Source organism: Vespa crabro, chromosome 10 (assembly GCF_910589235.1).
Source record: "Vespa crabro chromosome 10, iyVesCrab1.2, whole genome shotgun sequence".
Lineage (NCBI taxonomy): Eukaryota > Metazoa > Arthropoda > Insecta > Hymenoptera > Vespidae > Vespa > Vespa crabro.
Genome location: NC_060964.1, coordinates 2,805,154 through 2,823,989, shown reverse-complemented (window position 1 = coordinate 2,823,989; position 18,836 = coordinate 2,805,154). Strand labels below are relative to the sequence as shown.

The window sequence follows — 18,836 nt, the reverse complement described above, 5'->3', positions numbered from 1 at the left end:
AAAAAGTAATGCAATAAATATATTCCCACTATATTATTAATCGATAGATATTAATTATGAAAGATATTAGAACGAATGATAGATCAATTTGTAACAATTTGATTTGGCGTTAAAAGTTATTTAAAAATAACTGATCTTAAATTCGTATTGGATGATCAATAATCAAATTCTTTTCAAGGCCAATATGATAAAAGCGAAAGATAGAATCCTACGTGAGGGTAAGTCATAGTATAATAATGAACACGAGTGTAAAACAATACTGAGAGGAGGAAGGGAAGAAGAGAGGAAGGAAGAGAGGTATAGAGGGAGGTAGAGGGAGGATGATAAAACGAATAAAGAGAGACAAGAGTAAGGAAGTGGAAGAAAATGTTGGTATCGTGGCGCAGGCTTACGATGAGAAATAGAGAGAAAGAGAAAGATGGATAGATGGATAGATGGATAGATAGAAAGAGAAAGATAGAGGGAGAGAGAAAGAGAGAAAGAGAGAGAGAGAAAGAGAGAAATAGAGAAAGAAACACAGTAGATGGGAAGTAGAGAACGCGCTCGAGTCAGACACGAAGCGAATGAGTATGAAGGAGAAAGACAGAGAGAGAGAGAGAAAGAGAGAGAGAGAGAAAGAGAGAGACGGTCGGTGGTCGGTTCGGCCGACTATTTCATTACCTTCGCCTCGATCCTTGGCCGCAGTGCAAAGAGAACCGGCGCGTTCGACGCGCGTGTTTCTGTCTCGCTCGTGACCATCGTAAGGATCTCGAAAAGCGGAGGCGGGAAATCTTTTATCCTAGAACGCGTGCGTCATATTTTTCAAAAGTATCTTTTATCCTTTAGGAAAAAAGAAAAGCCTCATCTTTCATTACTTATATTACTTTTTTCGTCATTTTTCGTTCGCTTCTTTGTTCTCCTTTTTGTTTTTCTTTTCTCGATAAAAAAAAAAAAAGGAGAAAAAAAAGAAAAAGGATATTAAAAAAAGAAATCGAGAAACTAATCGAGAGAAGGATCGAATGAGTTTGAATTCGTTTGTATCGATCGATCGATCGATCGATATATATATCTATATATATGTGTATTTATCGATACATCGAACAAAGTATCGTTTAAATTCTACGATCCTGTAAGAGTTAGGAAGATCGAAGCGAACGAGTGAACCAGTTTTCACGATCGACCGCAGACAACCGCAAGCTTCGAGTCCGCGAGATCGATCCGCCTGGATCGTGTTTGCATCTCGATCTATGATCTACGAAGACCTCGTTGACATCGACAATTTCTTTCCTTCCTTTTCGTCTTCCTACTCGTCAGGTAAGTTTTTCGAAATTTTTTTTCTTTTATTTATTTATTTTATTATTATTAATTTTCTTTTTTTTTTTAACGTTAAAATCTGTATTTCAAGGACGAATATTTGAGAACAATATGATTTAAAAAAAATAAAATATGTTCTCAGTAATTACATATACTCACTTTTTTATGATTGTATCTATATGTAACGATTGCAAAATTGTTTCCTTTTATCTTCTTTTTTAATTCTTTATTATTATAGTTTAGAAAAAAATATCAAAAAATTATACCCATCTTTTTTTTTGTAAAGTTCTAAATAACAATGTCAATTTTCTTTCATTTTCTTTTCTTTTCTCCTTTTTTTTTTTTGAAATCGATTATAATAACTTTACTTTCGAAAAAAAGAAGATATAATCAAAAATTATTTACGTTCACTTTTTTTTTATAGAATTTTTTATAGAGTACATAACAATTTTAATTCTTCATTTCAATTGTATACCCAAGAGAAATACCATATGAAACATAGAACGATTTAAAGAATAAAAATGTTTCTTAATTTTCGTTCGAGATCATTGTTTCGAGTATCGATCATTGATCTATAATTAAGCAATAGCTGGATTAGAAAGAAAGAAATATAAAAAAAGAATAGATAAATAGTTAACACACAAGGTGTACAATCATTTTTATGCTTACACAGACACACACATACACATAAGTAATAATCATTAGCCCAGATATTAAGTATTCACGCTTTTTTATTACGAAGACAAAGCGAATTTCGCGCCGAGACATAGGAAGTCGTTAGGCGAATATGTGCACGCGTTCATAAACTTGACGATGTGAGCTATTTCTTTTTTACATATTATTATTATCATTATTATTATTATTATTATTATTATTATTATTATTATTATTATTATTATTATTATTATTATTATTATTATTATTATTATTATTATTATTATTATTATTATTATTATTATTATTATTATTATTATTATTATTATTATTATTATTATTATTATTATTATTATTATTATTATTATTATTATTATTATTATTATTATTATTATTATTATTATTATTATTATTATTATTATTATTATTATTATTATTATTATTATTATTATTAATAATATTATTAATAATAATTTGTACAAGACAACTTACACGTATTTAAATTAATTAATTGCACGGCATACTAATAAAATTAAACAATAATATTAATTTAAACATTATTATTAATTTTTATAACAATATATCAATGGGTTTAAATTTCGATATTATTTCATGAGAACAAAAATCTAATTAATTAATCCGAAATCTGTTTAATATCAATTAATAACGTACAAGCAAATATATCTTGTCATAATAATCAAGATGATGCATCAGTTCTATTATTTTCAAATCGTGTCTTTAATAATTGTCGTTAGATCTTGTCGATTCGCGAACGGTATATCTTTTTCTTTTTTACGTTTTCCTTTTTTTTTATTTTTTTTTAATTTTTTTTTTTTTTTTTTTTTTAATTAACGCTAGTCTCCGTAACGCGCTATTAATTTTCACGGATGGCTATTACCAAGACAAAGTAATATAGTATAATATGGACATATATAACAAGAAAAAAGAAGAGAGAGACAGAGACAGAGACAAAGAGAGAAAGAGAGAGAGAGAGAGAGAGAGAGAGAGAGAAGGAAGTGAACATATAATTTTTCTTCGAACAATTCACTCGATACATAAGTTATACTACATGTATAAAGTTATACTACATATCATGTATATACAAAATTATGTTAATTTTATAATATACACACACATTCGCACGCACGCGCACACATACATACATACATACATGCATACATACACATATATATACACACACACACATACACACATGCACACATACATACACGCACACATACACACATCATGTTCATGTAAATTTGTTGCGATTACGTCATGCCGTGTAATATATACGTGGTGTATAATTCGGTACAAAATTAGTCCTTAGACTCGTCGAACATGTTTACACTCACATGCATAAAAATACACGCGCGGTGCAGTGCTCACATAGCACACATAGACGCATACATACTTGTGAAATTTAAAAAACGTTCCGAACATCGAATTCGCCTGTTTGACTTTTCCAAGAGATGACATAAGTTCAACAAGCGAATATATACTATATATGTATGTTTGCGCGCGTGTATATACACACAGACACATACTTATATGCAATCATACTCGTTAGCTCGAGATTTCGCCTGTTTATACGATCGTTCTGGTTTCGTTCGTGCGAGAGAGAACGTGAAATTACGCGCTACTTCGTGGAAAAACGAGGACGAGAAAATTCTTCGCTCTAAGACCGAAAACTCGAAGTCTTGAGTTGCCACTTAAAATGATTAATTCAATGGAAATAGTATTGTTCTTCTGTTTTCTACACTCGATCGCACGGATTTCAATAAAAATCCGCCGGGCGTGCGCGCTCATTCCTGATCAATCTTTTTTTTGTAATTTAATTAACCTCATTAATTGTAATAATAATAATTATTAGTAATAACTATACTTCCTTTATTATTATTTTATTTATTTATTTATTTATATATCTAATAAATATTAACTCGTCGACGTTGCAAAGTTTTTCATATATAAAATTTATTTCGCTTGAATGTATCCATTTAGTTTCTCTCTTTTTCCTGCGATCAATATTCTCAATTTTGAATTCGTTTTATTTCTTTTCATTTTTCTTTTTTTTTTCTTTCTATTTCTTTTTCTTTCACTAAATTAAATAATTCATTTAACGAAACGTTGATATCGCGAGAATATTTTCATAAATAAATATGTTTTATTTAAATATAATTAAACTTTTCATCAGATCGGTACATTTTTTTTATCTTATCGATTTTTCCTTTTTATCTTTTTTTTTTTTATGGCTTCTCATAGTATCAATACGCGAATAAAAGACTACTTTGATAATGATTAGGACATAGCTTATCCATCTGAAATATATCTTAAATATATATATATAAAATTATCTTTTTTATAGAATATAATATAATTATTATAATCGATAACATATTATCGAATAATATTCACACGAAGAGTTTTTCAATATTTATACGTCATAGAATTTAAAGAAAGAATGAACTTCGAAAGTGTCAGTAAATGATAATATTCGTACATCTGACACATTCGACTTTAAACTCTGTTATCATCGGAATGATAATATAATGGGCATAGTTCGTAAAGAAATGAAAAAGAAAGAATTCTAAAGAGAGAGAAAGAGAGAAAGACAAGAAAAAAGAAAGAGACAGAGAGAGAGAGAGAGAGAGAGAGAGAGAGAGAGAGAGAGAGACAGGAAGAAAGACAGGAAGAGAGGAATATAAAACACAAGTTTTTACGATGTTCTAAGGATCAACTTAGAACGTCGTGTACGCTTAGGATCATTCGAAAGACGAATAACGTTCGAGAAGATAAAACGACCGTGAGAGAATTCTTCATCCTCATTGGAACCGTGAATTTTCTTGCGCTATAACGTGACGGGCCATCGAAAGTGGGTCTTCGCAATTTTATACTCCATTTACGTTCGATAGAAAACTCGAACATCGGCTTCATCCATCAAATCATTTGTATAATATGTTTTGTTATTTATATCGATTAATTTTTTATTAATCGTAATCCAAACGATAATTATGACAATTTTTCTTTTTTGCTTTTAATATTTTCAAAAATTTTAATATTTTTTAATTGTTAACTTTTTTTCTATTTTAAATATTACTTTTTAATTTTGATCTAATTAATACTTGTCATATTCATATTTGTAATTCCATTTGACAAAGGAAAGAAAAATAGAATGTTTAATATAATTAATTTAATTGATATTAATATTTTTTAATATGATCACAAGCATGCACAACTTTTTTCTATATAATTAGATAATTTTTTTTAATTAATTTAAAAATTATATTTTTAATTATAGATAAACATGTAAATATGTGCACTGATTTACTGATTGAACGAAACGCTTGATCGTACACATAATATAATTTCTGTTTGCATTCGTTCATAAGTTGAAAGTTCATATCGATAAATTCGAAAGATTTTCTCCGATTTTCGTAATAAACATGTTTTACGTAAGAATATATATACATATATTCATATGTATATATACATATGCCAAAGAACGATTCGTTAGATAAAGAAGAAAATTGTATGGTGTTATGAAATCGTTATGCCATATTTCGATGTATTTCTAAGAGATACTTTATTATCTAAAGTATACATTGGAATGTTAGCATAACGTTGTCTATTAGTACTCTACTTAATAATCCTTGCTCTGTAAAACACTTTCGCATGATTACCTTGCATTCTCTTTTTCATAAAGCATCGTATCACTTCTTTTTATTATATTATTATTATCATTTATTTATTAACACTTTATTGTTGTTATTTATTTCTATTCTTATCTTCATTTAATACAAGTTTACGTGACTACGGAGAAAGGTAAAGTCACGTCTGTTAATCTAGAAAGTATATCAGATTTGAAAGTTATTCGTTCAGTACGTTGCACATATATATATATATATATATATATATATATATATATATATATATATAAGGATGTCTTTGGAGCTATATATGTGTCCGTGAATCAACTCTTTCATAATCATAAACTGTCACTTGAATTGTAATCGTTCTCTTCTTAAGAAGATCATGCTTCCTGGAGCTAAGAAACTCTCTTTTATTCGAGATCGAAAGATTAGATTATCTAATCGCTCATAAATGTGAATATTAAATATATAATCAGTCATGATATTTTATGTAATATTTTGACATTCGATAGAGAGAAAGAGAGAGAGGAAGAGAGAAAGAAAGAACGATATTTTACATTTATTATAATATGTAATATATGTAAACTTGATAACTTACGTATGTACATATATATGTATATATATATATATATATATATATATATATATATATATTTACGTATATATAATTTTTTTAATTAATTTTGAGAATGCATAATGGACTCGTAAAAGTAATGAGAAATAGAATTTTTATTTAACGCATTGCACCAAAGTTAACATCATAAAAACATATTTCACATATTTATGTATGTACACACGTAATGTTTTTATATATATATATATATATATATATATATATATATATATATATATTCATTCGTGTGCTCTTACGTTGGACTAATTTCAAAGATGCATAATCGAAATGTAAAAAATACAATGTAAAATTTCTTTTCTCTTTTTACTTCTTTTTTCCTTTTCTTTCTTTTTTTCTTTTTTATTTTTAAGAAAAACGATTAGAAAAAATCCGTCCGTCGTATAAACACGAAGTGGAACATTAATGAGATTTAAATTGATTTGCTTATATACATTGACACATAAAATAGGCTCAAGGTTCTTTAATATATCGTGGCTTAAATGATTACAATCAGTTTCTTGATTCCGCTCGATTGGATTCGCTAATTTCCACAGAAATAAGAACACTGCCTACTATTTATGATATGCACGGACATATATATATATATATATGTGCAATGTGCATAATCGTGATCTCGTAGAGCGAATCATGTAAAGCTAAGTTAACTTACATTCGTTCGAACTATTCGACGTATACATAGAAGAACGCGAGAAGGGAAAGTTGAAATGTTTTGTCGATATTATCTCATTAACATGCACATTTAGATATTATATTATTTTTTGCAATTGTTATCTTTATTAGCGCTAAGAACAGTAATAAAAAAAAAAAAACAAAAATAATTCCTATTTCTTTTTTATTTTATTTCTTTTTCGTAATTTTGTTAATCAATCATTTTCACGTTAGAATTTATAATGAAAATATTATTTGATCAGCCCTTCAAAGTTAATCTATCTATTATTACTATTATTATTATTATTATTATTATTATTATTATTATTATTATTATTATTATTATTATTATTATTATTATTAATATTATTATTATTACTATTATTATTATTATTCTTATTATTATTATTTTATAGTTCGTTAATAGCTGGTTTAGATAAAGAAAGAGAGAATTAAATATGTATATTTATATCTGTATTATTTTTTTAAAAAATTTATAAATTAACTTATAAATTTTTGAAACATATATAAATATACGGGTATAAGATATAAATATATAAGTTATAAATGCATTATTAAATATGACATATTACTTTTCTCTTTAATATAAAAATAATAATAATATATACGTTTGAAATATATATTATAATATAGTGCTTAGCAGTGTCTATTTAAAGCAGTTGTGAAAGATCAGGTTTATTTCGTTTTTTTTTATCTTTTTCATTTCTATTTCTCCTTTTTTTTTTTAGTTGTTTAAAGATACGAAAAGGTACGGTATGCGAAAACTGGTTGTGGTTTCCTTACGTATTTCGCAATGAATAGAACGTGGAACCGTGCGAAACTATACGAAACGATAAATGGAATTGGGAGAGGTATCTTTTAACTAAATAACCACGTGATATACTACACATGCCTTTTATTCAAAGATCGAAAGCATTTGATTTTCTCGTGATAGATAGAAAGCAGAAGCGTGCAACTGTTGGACGCATCGTTGCTTATAAAAATACGATGTTTTCCTTTCCATCTTTTTTATAACATCACGCACCTGTCTAACACTTTCCTATAGTTCTTTTCTTTTTTTTTTTTGTTTTTTTGCTTTTATCTGTGTTTATTTTTTTTTATCTAATTAATTTTTAATTGATAAAAGGAAGAATTGATAAAAGAGCGAAAATAAATGATAATAATAATAATATAATAGGAAGTATAGAATAGGCCAAAAGTTTTCAGATGACTTTAAAGATCAATTGTACTTCTGTTCGAATTCATTTTAGGCTTGTAGTTAGACTTGTAATTTTATAATTTGAAAAATAAAATCAATTTAAAAAATCACGAAAAAGTGTAATTGATTTTTATAATTATCTAAGAAAATGTTTGATTCATTCTTTGCTTAAAGTGATTACCATTTCATCATTTTTATGTTGTTTTGTTATGTCCAATTAATATTTAATTTATATTTAGAAGCGAAAAAAAAAAGGATAAAATACGTTAGAACGATGATGGAATTTTTTATTCCTTTTTTTTTTGTTTTGGTTCTCTCCATTTATGTCATTTTTAATTTGAGAAAGAAAAGTGGATAAGAGGAAAAACATATAATATACAAAAAAATACATGCGAATGAAGGTAAGATTATTATTTTTTTATTCTTTCATAATTATTTTTTAATTTGAGGAAAAAAAAGATAGAGATAAGCGAAAAAGAAAACAAGACATTTAAGGATATAGCGACGAAATTATTATTACACCGTTGCTCTATCTAATTGGTTTTTAATTAGAGAAAGAAAAATTAGCGACCGAAAAAAAAAAGAGAAAATTAAGGACAAAATGATTAATTTCTTTTTATTCTCTATTCAATTAATCTCTAATCTTATCTGAGAAAAGTAAGTACGAAAAACAAAAAAAAAAAAAGAAATGAAATACATAAAGATAATAACTGCATTATTAAGTCCTTTTTTTTTGTTCTCAATAACCAATTAATATTGATTTTGCGAAAGAAAAACCGAATCATTTTTTACAGGTAGATACTGATATATAAAAAAAAAAGAAAAAAATAAGAAAGAAAATAACCAATAAATTGAATAATAATAATTACAATTATAATAATAATTACAATTATAATAATAATAATAATAATAAAATCTTGATCAAACGTTATGATTACATAATCGTGAACGCATAAGACGTCGGAAGACAAAATGGATCAAGATTTAATTGCGATAGGTTGACTTACGATCATGCTCGAGGGAATGAAATCATAGTATGTCTTGCGATAGTTTCATTGAAAATTCCGTTCTTTATGGATAAACACATATGTGTGTATATATATATATATATATATATATATATATATATATATATATATATATACATATACATATGTACTTTCCTTGGCGAGAGAAGGCGAAGCGAAACGTGTGCGAGCACACGTAACCGACCGCGCCTTAACATTCTCGTGAAAGTATCATTATCTATAAAATAGACACGATAAGGAAGAAAATCGGTGAAACCATGATGTAAGGGGTGAGACAATGATAAGGGGTATGTAATAATAGTTTGTAATAAATTCGCTGAGAATATCGAATGGGGAAACAATACGACTATAACGTCACGTTCCGATGACTGACTTGGATGATGATCGAAAAATTACGTAATCGTATGATAACGTCTAAAAAGAGTATCATTTTTTTTGTGTATATATATATATATGTGTGTATGTGTGTGTGTGTGTGTGTGTGTGTGTGTGTATGTGTGTATGTCGGTATAGTGTTTATTATGTTTCTTACATATGTACATAATTATACACATGATATGTTAACGTATTATAACGTTTAAAAAGAATAAAGATATATATCCTTATTCTATATATAGAAAAAAGAAGAGATCTCATACATATAATATATATGAGAGAGAGAGAGAGAGAAAGAGAGAGAATAAATGATGTACATATAATATGTATGATATATATTATGTTTCTTACATGCATACATATGTAATTATGTACGTGAAGATTGCACGTATGTAATTTATTTCTTTTCTCTCAGTTTTTTTAATATCCTAGATAAAAAAATATGATTTCTTTTTTTTTATTTCTTTATTTCTTTTTTTATATGATTTCTTTATTTTTATTTCTTTATTTTTTTAATATCCTAGATAAAAAAATTTGATTAATTTTAAAGATAATAATAAGTGATTTAAATTTATATTTTGAAAAAAATATAATAATTTCTTTTTTCATATAATATAATAAATGATCTTTGGAATTTATTATTGAAAATATTGATTTATTTTTATTAGATGAAATAATCTTTTTAATGGAAAACGAATTAAACATAACTAAGAATATTTTAAATAAATATGATTCCTATTTATAAATGAATTGAATGAATTTCTTTGAAAATAATCCTACTTATAGAGAGGCGCCTAGATAATTTACTTCTCGAGACAAGTACCGTCAAGGAAATATCGAGATCTTACGATCTACGATCTTGTTTGTGCAAGCCCGAGTGATTCTACGTTCGAAATATTCATAGCAAGTCACTACGCAATTGTATGGAATCGTTTAATGACTTCGAAAGCTTAGTCATTGAAATCATACTTCTTTTTATCAATCCAAACGTTTCATGAGGAGATGTTAATCGAAAGGAGGTCAATTCGATAATATCGAATCGAAGTCAATCGAATAGATCTTATTTTCTTTTCACTTTATCAAAGATTTTAATCTCGTCCACCATTAAATTTTTTTTTTTTATATTACTGTGAATACTATTTTTATAAAAAGAATTTTGTTTAATAGTATATACACGTTGAGTCATTTAAAACCTATATCACGAACATATTTTATTTATATTTTTTTCAGTTTAAAAAAATTGAAACTTTTATAACTTACAAATTTTCAATTCTTATACATTACATATATATTTATATATATATATATATATATATATATATATATAATATTATATTATTTATATTATATAGTATAATACTCTCTTATATAATTATAATATTGAAAAATTTGTAATTCATATTCATTTATTATTATTATTATTATTATTACATTTTTATATCATATAATATTACATTCTTTAAAGATGTTTATATTTCTTTTTAAATATAAATTTAAAAAGTTCAATTATAAGATAAATTTTTCCTACAAAATTACTTCAACTAAAACAAATAAAAGATATGAATGAAAAGAAATAAGAAAAAAATACTGATCTCCGGTGTATACTCTTTAGTTAACAGTATTTATATCAACTTCTTTCTATAGTTTCATTCTATACTTTCTGGTACGTTCAAGTATGTAGTGATCAGTATGAGAGAAGGAGAAAAAGAGACAGAGAGAGAGAGAGAGAGAGAGAGAGAAAGAGAGAGAGGAAGATAGGAAGAGTGGGAAAGAGAGACGTACGAGTAGATATATAAACGGGGCCCCTTCGGGCCTTGACCACTCTCACTTTCCTCGAGGCGTGAATTTAATCGTATCTCGGGTTCCGTATCACCCAGTTAGATATCTTTTATACAAGGGAGGTTCTAATAATTAACTGAGTAAATTAGTATTCTCTCGTTCCGATTATTATCTCTTATCGAATCATTTACTTCCTACATGAATTTTTAACACTCCCCTCTATTATCTTTTTTTCGTTCTCTCTTTCTCTTTTTTCCTTTTCTTTTTTTCTTCTTCTTTTTTTTTCTTCTTCTTTTTCTTTAACTTTATGAAAGGAAGAAAGTGTGAATGAACTCGTTGCTATTTTAATTGATACTTCTTTTTTTTTCTTTCTCTTTCACTTCCTCTCCCTCTCCCTCTCTCTCTCCCTCTCCTTCTCTCACTCTCTCTTTCCGTTCTTTTTTTCAAAATTTTTATGGAACGAAGAAAATGAATGAACTCGTTCCTGCTTCAAATTTATACTTTTTTCTCTTTTTTTTTTTTCATAACTTTATGAAACATAGGAAATGAATGAAAATACTCTTGCTTCATATTAATACTTCATATTAATTAATAATAATATTCGCGAAATTAATTGGACTTTGCGAATGATCTTGATCATAGTTTGTATCTTCTTATGAGATTTCTTTTAAAAGGAAAAGTATGATTTAAGAATTGGAGGAAGATAATACACAAAATAAGGAAGTATGAGATCGTTCGTTTCATTTTATTTGTAAAAAGAAAATTGATCGACGTTAAAAAGCACGATTTCGATTTAGCCAACTCGACCGCAAGGTGTGTTCCATCAATGATTATTCGACTTTCACACAGATAAATGAGGAATATTTTCTATCTTCTGAATAATCGTTTACTTTTTCTTATCCTTCTTTTTTTTTTCTTCTTTCTTATTTCCTTCTTATTTTTCTTCCTTTTTTCTTTCTTCTTTTTTCTCTTTCCATTATTTATTTCAAGAAGACGACGGATTCGAGAGAAATTGGCATTATAAATGAATATTTACGAGGATCTGATCGTGAGACGTGACGAGTAAAAAGAATTTGTAAAGTGTACTAGCTATGGGAAAGAAATCTCATGGTAAATGACTTTCCTATTGTATTTATCTAATTATCTATCATGTTCTCTCGTTATAAGTCGATTCCAAGCGAACCTCCTATTAATAATAATAATAATAATAATAATAAAAATCTGTCGTTTTACCACATAATGATGTCTGTGAATGTTGTTGAATTGAAACAAAAAAAAAAAAAGAAAAAAGAGGATCATGTATTGTAATGTATTTTTTACCTGAATCACAATTTATGAAAATGATACAACGAGGAATAATCTATCCTGAATCAAGACCCCTTTTCATTTGATCTTGTCCTAAATCGATAATATTTAATGAATTTCTGATGAAACTTATAAATCCAATTTTTTCTTATTTATTTATACAAAAGAAATAGTAATCAACAATTGTCAGTGAAAAGTAAGTATTGATTGAGAGACACTGCATAAAAGAAAAGTACTCCATACTTCAAATGAAACTTGTACTAAAAGCATTTGCTCGCTAAACCAAAGGATTAAACCATATAGGGTGTTCCAAATATCTTCGATTGGATTAACTTTCTCTCTCTCTCTCCCTCTCTCTCTCTCTTTCTTTCTCTCTCTTTCTCAAGATTACCCTACATATAACTAGATAACGGAACGAATAAAAAAAAACTTACAACAAACACATGCTAATATCAAATATTATATAGATAAATAAATAAATAAATATATATATATATATATATACATAATCGAGAAATAGATATAATAATAAGAACAACGAAATTCTTAAATATATGGAGAACGGAAGTGGAATGAAGTCGGAGTCGAGTAGAGTAGAGTAGAGTAGAGTAGAGTAGAGTAGAGTCGGTCAGTCTGACAGGTCGGGCACGTGGATATATCGGTGGTTGTTCGCGGTAGAGAGCTGAGTACGTTCACCAGGGCAACGAATGCACTTGCACTTTTTAAGAGAACCTGTTTCCTCAGCAACTACGCCGACACACAACCATCGTCGTTTGGCGTAAACCACACCCACGAAAGAGAAAGAAAGAAAGGAAGAAAAAGAACCGGTACATACATGAGAAAAAAAATAAATATATCTTTTATATATATATATATATATATATATATATATATATATATATATATATATATATAAAAGAAAGAAATATTGAATGCTTTCAAAAGAGAGAGATTAATAAAACGAGAGAAGATAGAGTAATATGGAAAGAGAAAGAGAGAGAGAGAGAGAGAGAGAGACAGACAGAGTGAAAGAGTAATAGAAAAAGATAGAGAGAACTAGAGTAGTAGTAGTAAAGAGAGAAAGAAAGAAAGATAGATAGACAGAGATGAAAGAGAAACAAAGAGGGATAAAAAGAGGAAGAGAAAGATAGAGAGATAAAGAGAGAGACAGACAGATAGAGAGAGAGAGAGAGAGAGAGAGAGAGAGAGAGCGAGAAAGAGAGATAAAGTTGTTCTTCTCTGTCGTACTTTAAAAGCCGGGAAAGGAGGAAATTCCCGTTATATTGTCGAAGGAACAGCGGGAAAATAATGGAACGGTGTTTCGTCGTTACGATTTGCAAGAAGACTTCACCTTCATCTTTGCACACCTGTGAGAAAGTCATCACAATGTTGAACGATAGTTGGTCCAAGATTCTATTGGCTTACTCCTTCAACTCTTCTTAACGTCGATAAATAATGTGTCTAACTTGGCTTTTGTGTTATGTAGAACGAACGAACTAAAGCTTTCTTCTCTAACGACGTCCGAGTGATTTACTTGCACGATCACGTATACGGACATGTCTATGATGCTTCTTGTGAAAATACATTGATGTAGATATAGGCATATATCTTACATGTCTATATGTCTATGTATTTTTTAATTAAATCGAATCGATCGATAGAATGAAATTTAGAGTTACGAAGTAAAAAATATAATTCGATTTGTTGCTTATTTTGTTAATTATTTGATAACGTCAGTAATGGGCTACTATTCGCGAATCGTAGCAAAAATGTCGTGTATTTCATTCGGTGAAGCGTTAAAAAGTAAAAATAAATAAAAAAAAAAAAAGAAGGAAAATTAAATCAAACGAAAATAGACTTCGAGAAACGATTAAAAAACATTTTTCATAGAATAATAATTTCAATCGTATCTATCATTTATTGAAATGTTTAAATATTAATGAGAAACAGTGCTAAGGATAAAATATATTTATTAAATATTTAATGTCGCGTTCGTTGCGTTGCATTTCCATATGGGATATGCAATGTAATTAGATTTTCAATTTTAATCCACTGTAGAACAAAAATCGTTCTGAATTAGTGAATTACTCTTGATTATAGCTCGTGATATTTTTTCTTTATTATCTTTTATTTTTTAAATGGATCACAGTCACAATAGATTTGTTTACCATATCATACTTTATCTTTTGTTTAATATATACAATTTGATTGATTTCCTTATTTTAAGATCGTTTAGAGATACTCTTCGTTCTCGCGTAGTCATGTCACGTTTCCACATTCATTATTATTGATACTCTGTTGAAATCTTGCGTAAGCGCAAATTATTTTTATGACAAATGTGTTTTTCCATTTCTATTTCTATTTTTATCATTTTGTATTATATATACATATAATATAACTATATCAAATTTTGTAAACGTATATAAAAGACAAAAAAATATTATATACGTATGTTATATGAAAAATGATTAGAAGAATAAATGCAGGACAAAAAACAAGAAAATATATATATATATAATTGTAATTAATTCTCATCTCACTTAATAATAATAATAATAATAATAATAATAATAATAATAATAATATATATATGCATAAATACAAGGTGTCACGTTTTAAACAATATATTAAAATATCTACGATCCTATTGGGATTTTTTAAACAAATGTTCGAAATAAAAATTGTTAGATGTTTTACAAAGAAAATATAATATATATTGTAAATATTTCACGAAGTATGAATACTGTTGTCAAGATACGGAAGTTATAACAATTTTTTCTTTTTTTCAAATAGAAATCGATATTTTAATCCGGACGAAAGTTGTCGAGAATATCGATACGAATCGAAAGACCACCTGCAGCGTATCTTTTCATTAATATTTCATCGAGTTATGACGAATTGAAGTTTAACAAACTATGCACTCGCAATAACGTTCTTTATGAATGCTTCTTTATTTCTGTTTCTTTTATGACATCGTGATTTAGGAGCGTATGAAAAAAAAAAAAGAAAAACGCGAATGAAAAGAATAAATCAAAAAAAAAAAAAAAAGAAAAAACAAACGAGAACAAAAATTGATCCATAAATTTATTGATTATCAGAATGTTTATAGAAAAATTAATTGCAATTCCAAATATGATCGGATATATTTGAACATATCGTTTTAAATGTGACACACTGTACGTGCATTTCTATATTTAAAAATCAATGTGTGACTGAGAGATCAATCGAGATTTATCAATTGATCACCTATAAGTGAATGCAATTTAAACATTCCATTTGCTTATAATCACAAATGAATAATTTTAATAGCTTTGATTAAAATCAAATAATTTTCTTTTCTTATGACGTACCCCAAATTAACATGTAACTTACGTAAGGAAAACAAAAGAAATACGATTATTTCGTTTTCCTTGAGGCCAATCGCTATGGTATATCAGTCGTTTCGGTCGGACCGCTTGAACTTTCACTGCCGTTTTTATTATAACGCGCACTCGTTACGCGTCGTTCGTTTCATCTTTGTTTACCGTTTAGAAATCGTCGTTCTGATTCCTTTCGTCCTTCCACCTCTTTATTATTATTTCAGAAAATGAAACGAAATGGATTTGGAGAACGCAAAGGGTATCGTTTTTTTCAAATAAAAATTTACATTAAAAAGAAAAACGTGGAGAGAAAAAGAGATAAATAATAATAATAGTAATAAAAAGAAAAAAGAGAAGAGAATAAAAATTAAAAGAGAAAAAAAAGAAAAAATTTCTTTCTCTCTTGTTCTATTTTGATTTTGATTTGTTTTTCCCCATTTTGCCTTTAAAATTAATCCTCTCTTTTAAATTAATCCTCATAATTTTGTGTCTAATTTTAGAATGAAGACAAAGAAAAATTATGGAATCCTATTGTTATTGGTCCTTTTCGATTTGGCATCATCGGCCATGGTTTTACCAAGACCACCATCATCGCCCAATCACATACACGAGGATCATGACTTCAATGAGCGAAAAATTTACGAGAGTGGTAAATCCGTTCATGGATTCTTTCAAAACACTAACGTCGAAAGGCCAGACACGGACAATAATTACAGGTAAGTCAATTCTATCCAGTGAAACTATCGAATTCTCTCTATTCTTTTCTTTTCTTTTTTTTTTTTTTTTTAATTTCTCGTTCTTGTTTTTATTCTTTTCTTTTCTTTTTATACTCGTGAAACCTGTTACAACACGATGTATACTACTAAAGATTATTAGTATACATTGCCTATATACATATATGAGATTATTACCTAATCACAGAGTGGCTAGATTATCCCTTCACGGGTTTGTTTTCTCTCATTTCTTTACTCTTTTTTTTTTCTTTTCTTCTTCTTATTTCTTCTCTCTTAATCTCTTTCTCTCTCTCTCTCTCTCTCTCTCTCTTTCTTTTTTTCTTTCTTTCTTCCTTCGTTTCGTTTCGTTTAATCGGTATTGAAATTACACACCGAAGTCAAGCCAGATCACTTTCGCTCGTAGCTCGGAGAGCTCATTGCTAAATGATGGATGTCCCAGAAACGAGGCTAACTCGTTACTCTGCTCACAAAGACGGTAAAAGTCGTCCAAACGTGTTATTACGGTTTCACGAGAAGGAAGAAATCTCATTGTTTGCTACAATTCTAATTCTAAGATAATGACTTTTTATCTTTTATTCTTTCTTTCTTTTTTCTTTTTTTTTTCTTCTTGTCTTCTTTTTCCAGATTGGTGGAAATCGAAGTCCAGGGTGCTGATGACGTAGATCCGGAAAATCTTCAAGGATTGGTACATGCCGTATTGAAAAATCAACAAACCATAGAATCTTCTAACGAGAGTTATCCAAATCCCGAAGTTGTACCAAACTCAATATTAGGCGTAAGAAATATTGGGATATCGTCGAACTTTCGTTTGGATGGTTACGACGAGACAGAGAAAAGAGTATTATTGAGCCCGCCAAAGTTACACAATCTCGATGAAAAATTATATTATTTGAAGAGTGGTAAGCCAAAGGTCTATGTCAACGTAAGAGGTAATAGTGGTACATTTAGGAAAATACAGACAGGTCCTAGAAGTACCTTGAGCGAAGGTCCATTGGACTATTTAAGAGTAACCAGACCGTTCGAGAGACAAACAGATTGGAAAACGAAACATGAGAAGAAACTAAGACCACCGAAAAAGTTTGATCGACTCGTACACGATCCCGATAGTTTAGAGGATTCGAAGAATTCATTGAAAAACATGAACGTTAATGGGATCAAGGAACGAGCCTGGGCTCTTGGTTCTGAACATTTATCTACAACAGAAAATTCTATGGTTACATCGAGCGAATTACCCAAACAAATTCCAGCACCTCCTAGCAAAGTACCTAGTAGACTTCTTATGGCTCAAACTACACCTGTTCAAAGGTATTCATTGAGAAGGACCGATGTTTTACCAAGTTATAAAGTATACGAGGACTGACGAGATACCTGGGTCAAGACCATGAAAAGTTGTTGTCCAGGAGTGTTAATGAAAATCGTTGTTGTGGACCTCCCAAGTTGAGGATAGATCACGTTAGGTCTAAAGGATCAGCAGAAAAGCCAAATGATGATCACGATCGATGCATTTGTCATATATACATATATATATATATACATATATATATATATATATATATATATATATATATATATATATATATATTGTCTTCCAATATCTTCTTATTACGAGTGACATCAAGATGAATTAGAAATTCTTAGATTGAAAATTTCTCAATGAATCTTATGTCAATGCGTTAGAACAAATTATTCATTCGAATTAAATTATGAAAATTCAATTTGTAAATTTGTAAATTGTATCGAAGAGGAGCTAGCTGTGATTTTCGTGTAGAAAACAAAAAAAAAAGGTAAAGAATAATATAAATTGTTTGGTATTTTGTAAAGAGGAAGAAAAAAACGAATACAAAAAAAGAAAAAAAGAAAAAAATATAATAAGAATTCAAGCTAATGTCAAAACTTTCTGATATTTGATTAACATTAAAAACAAATTTACAGATTCGTTATTTATCATAGATAACATATGGCTTATATTATATATATATATATATATAATATATAATTTAACCAATATTATATATATATATATATCTATATATAAAAAGAAAGAAAGGGAGAGAGAGAGAGAGAGAGAGAGAGAGAGAGAGAGAGAGAGAGAGAGAGAGAGAGAGAGAGAATAAAATAAAAATCGTATATATAGTAATATATTATTAACGTATAAATA

At 28.1% G+C, this 18,836-nt stretch overlaps 2 protein-coding genes across 7 annotated transcripts in view; one reads left to right on the top strand and one right to left on the bottom strand.

Annotated features, from left to right (window-relative positions):
- Positions 1–18,836, bottom strand: part of LOC124427714 (unconventional myosin-Ie-like) — a 61,615-nt gene that overhangs the window by 23,185 nt on the left and 19,594 nt on the right. The gene's annotated exons all lie outside the window — the stretch shown is intronic.
- LOC124427716 lies at positions 672–18,563 on the top strand. Its single transcript, XM_046970975.1, has 3 exons — positions 672–1,293; positions 16,445–16,660; positions 17,303–18,563. The coding sequence occupies exons 2-3, from the start codon at positions 16,446–16,448 to the stop codon at positions 18,036–18,038; spliced, it is 951 nt and encodes a 316-aa protein (XP_046826931.1). The 5' UTR covers positions 672–1,293; position 16,445; the 3' UTR covers positions 18,039–18,563.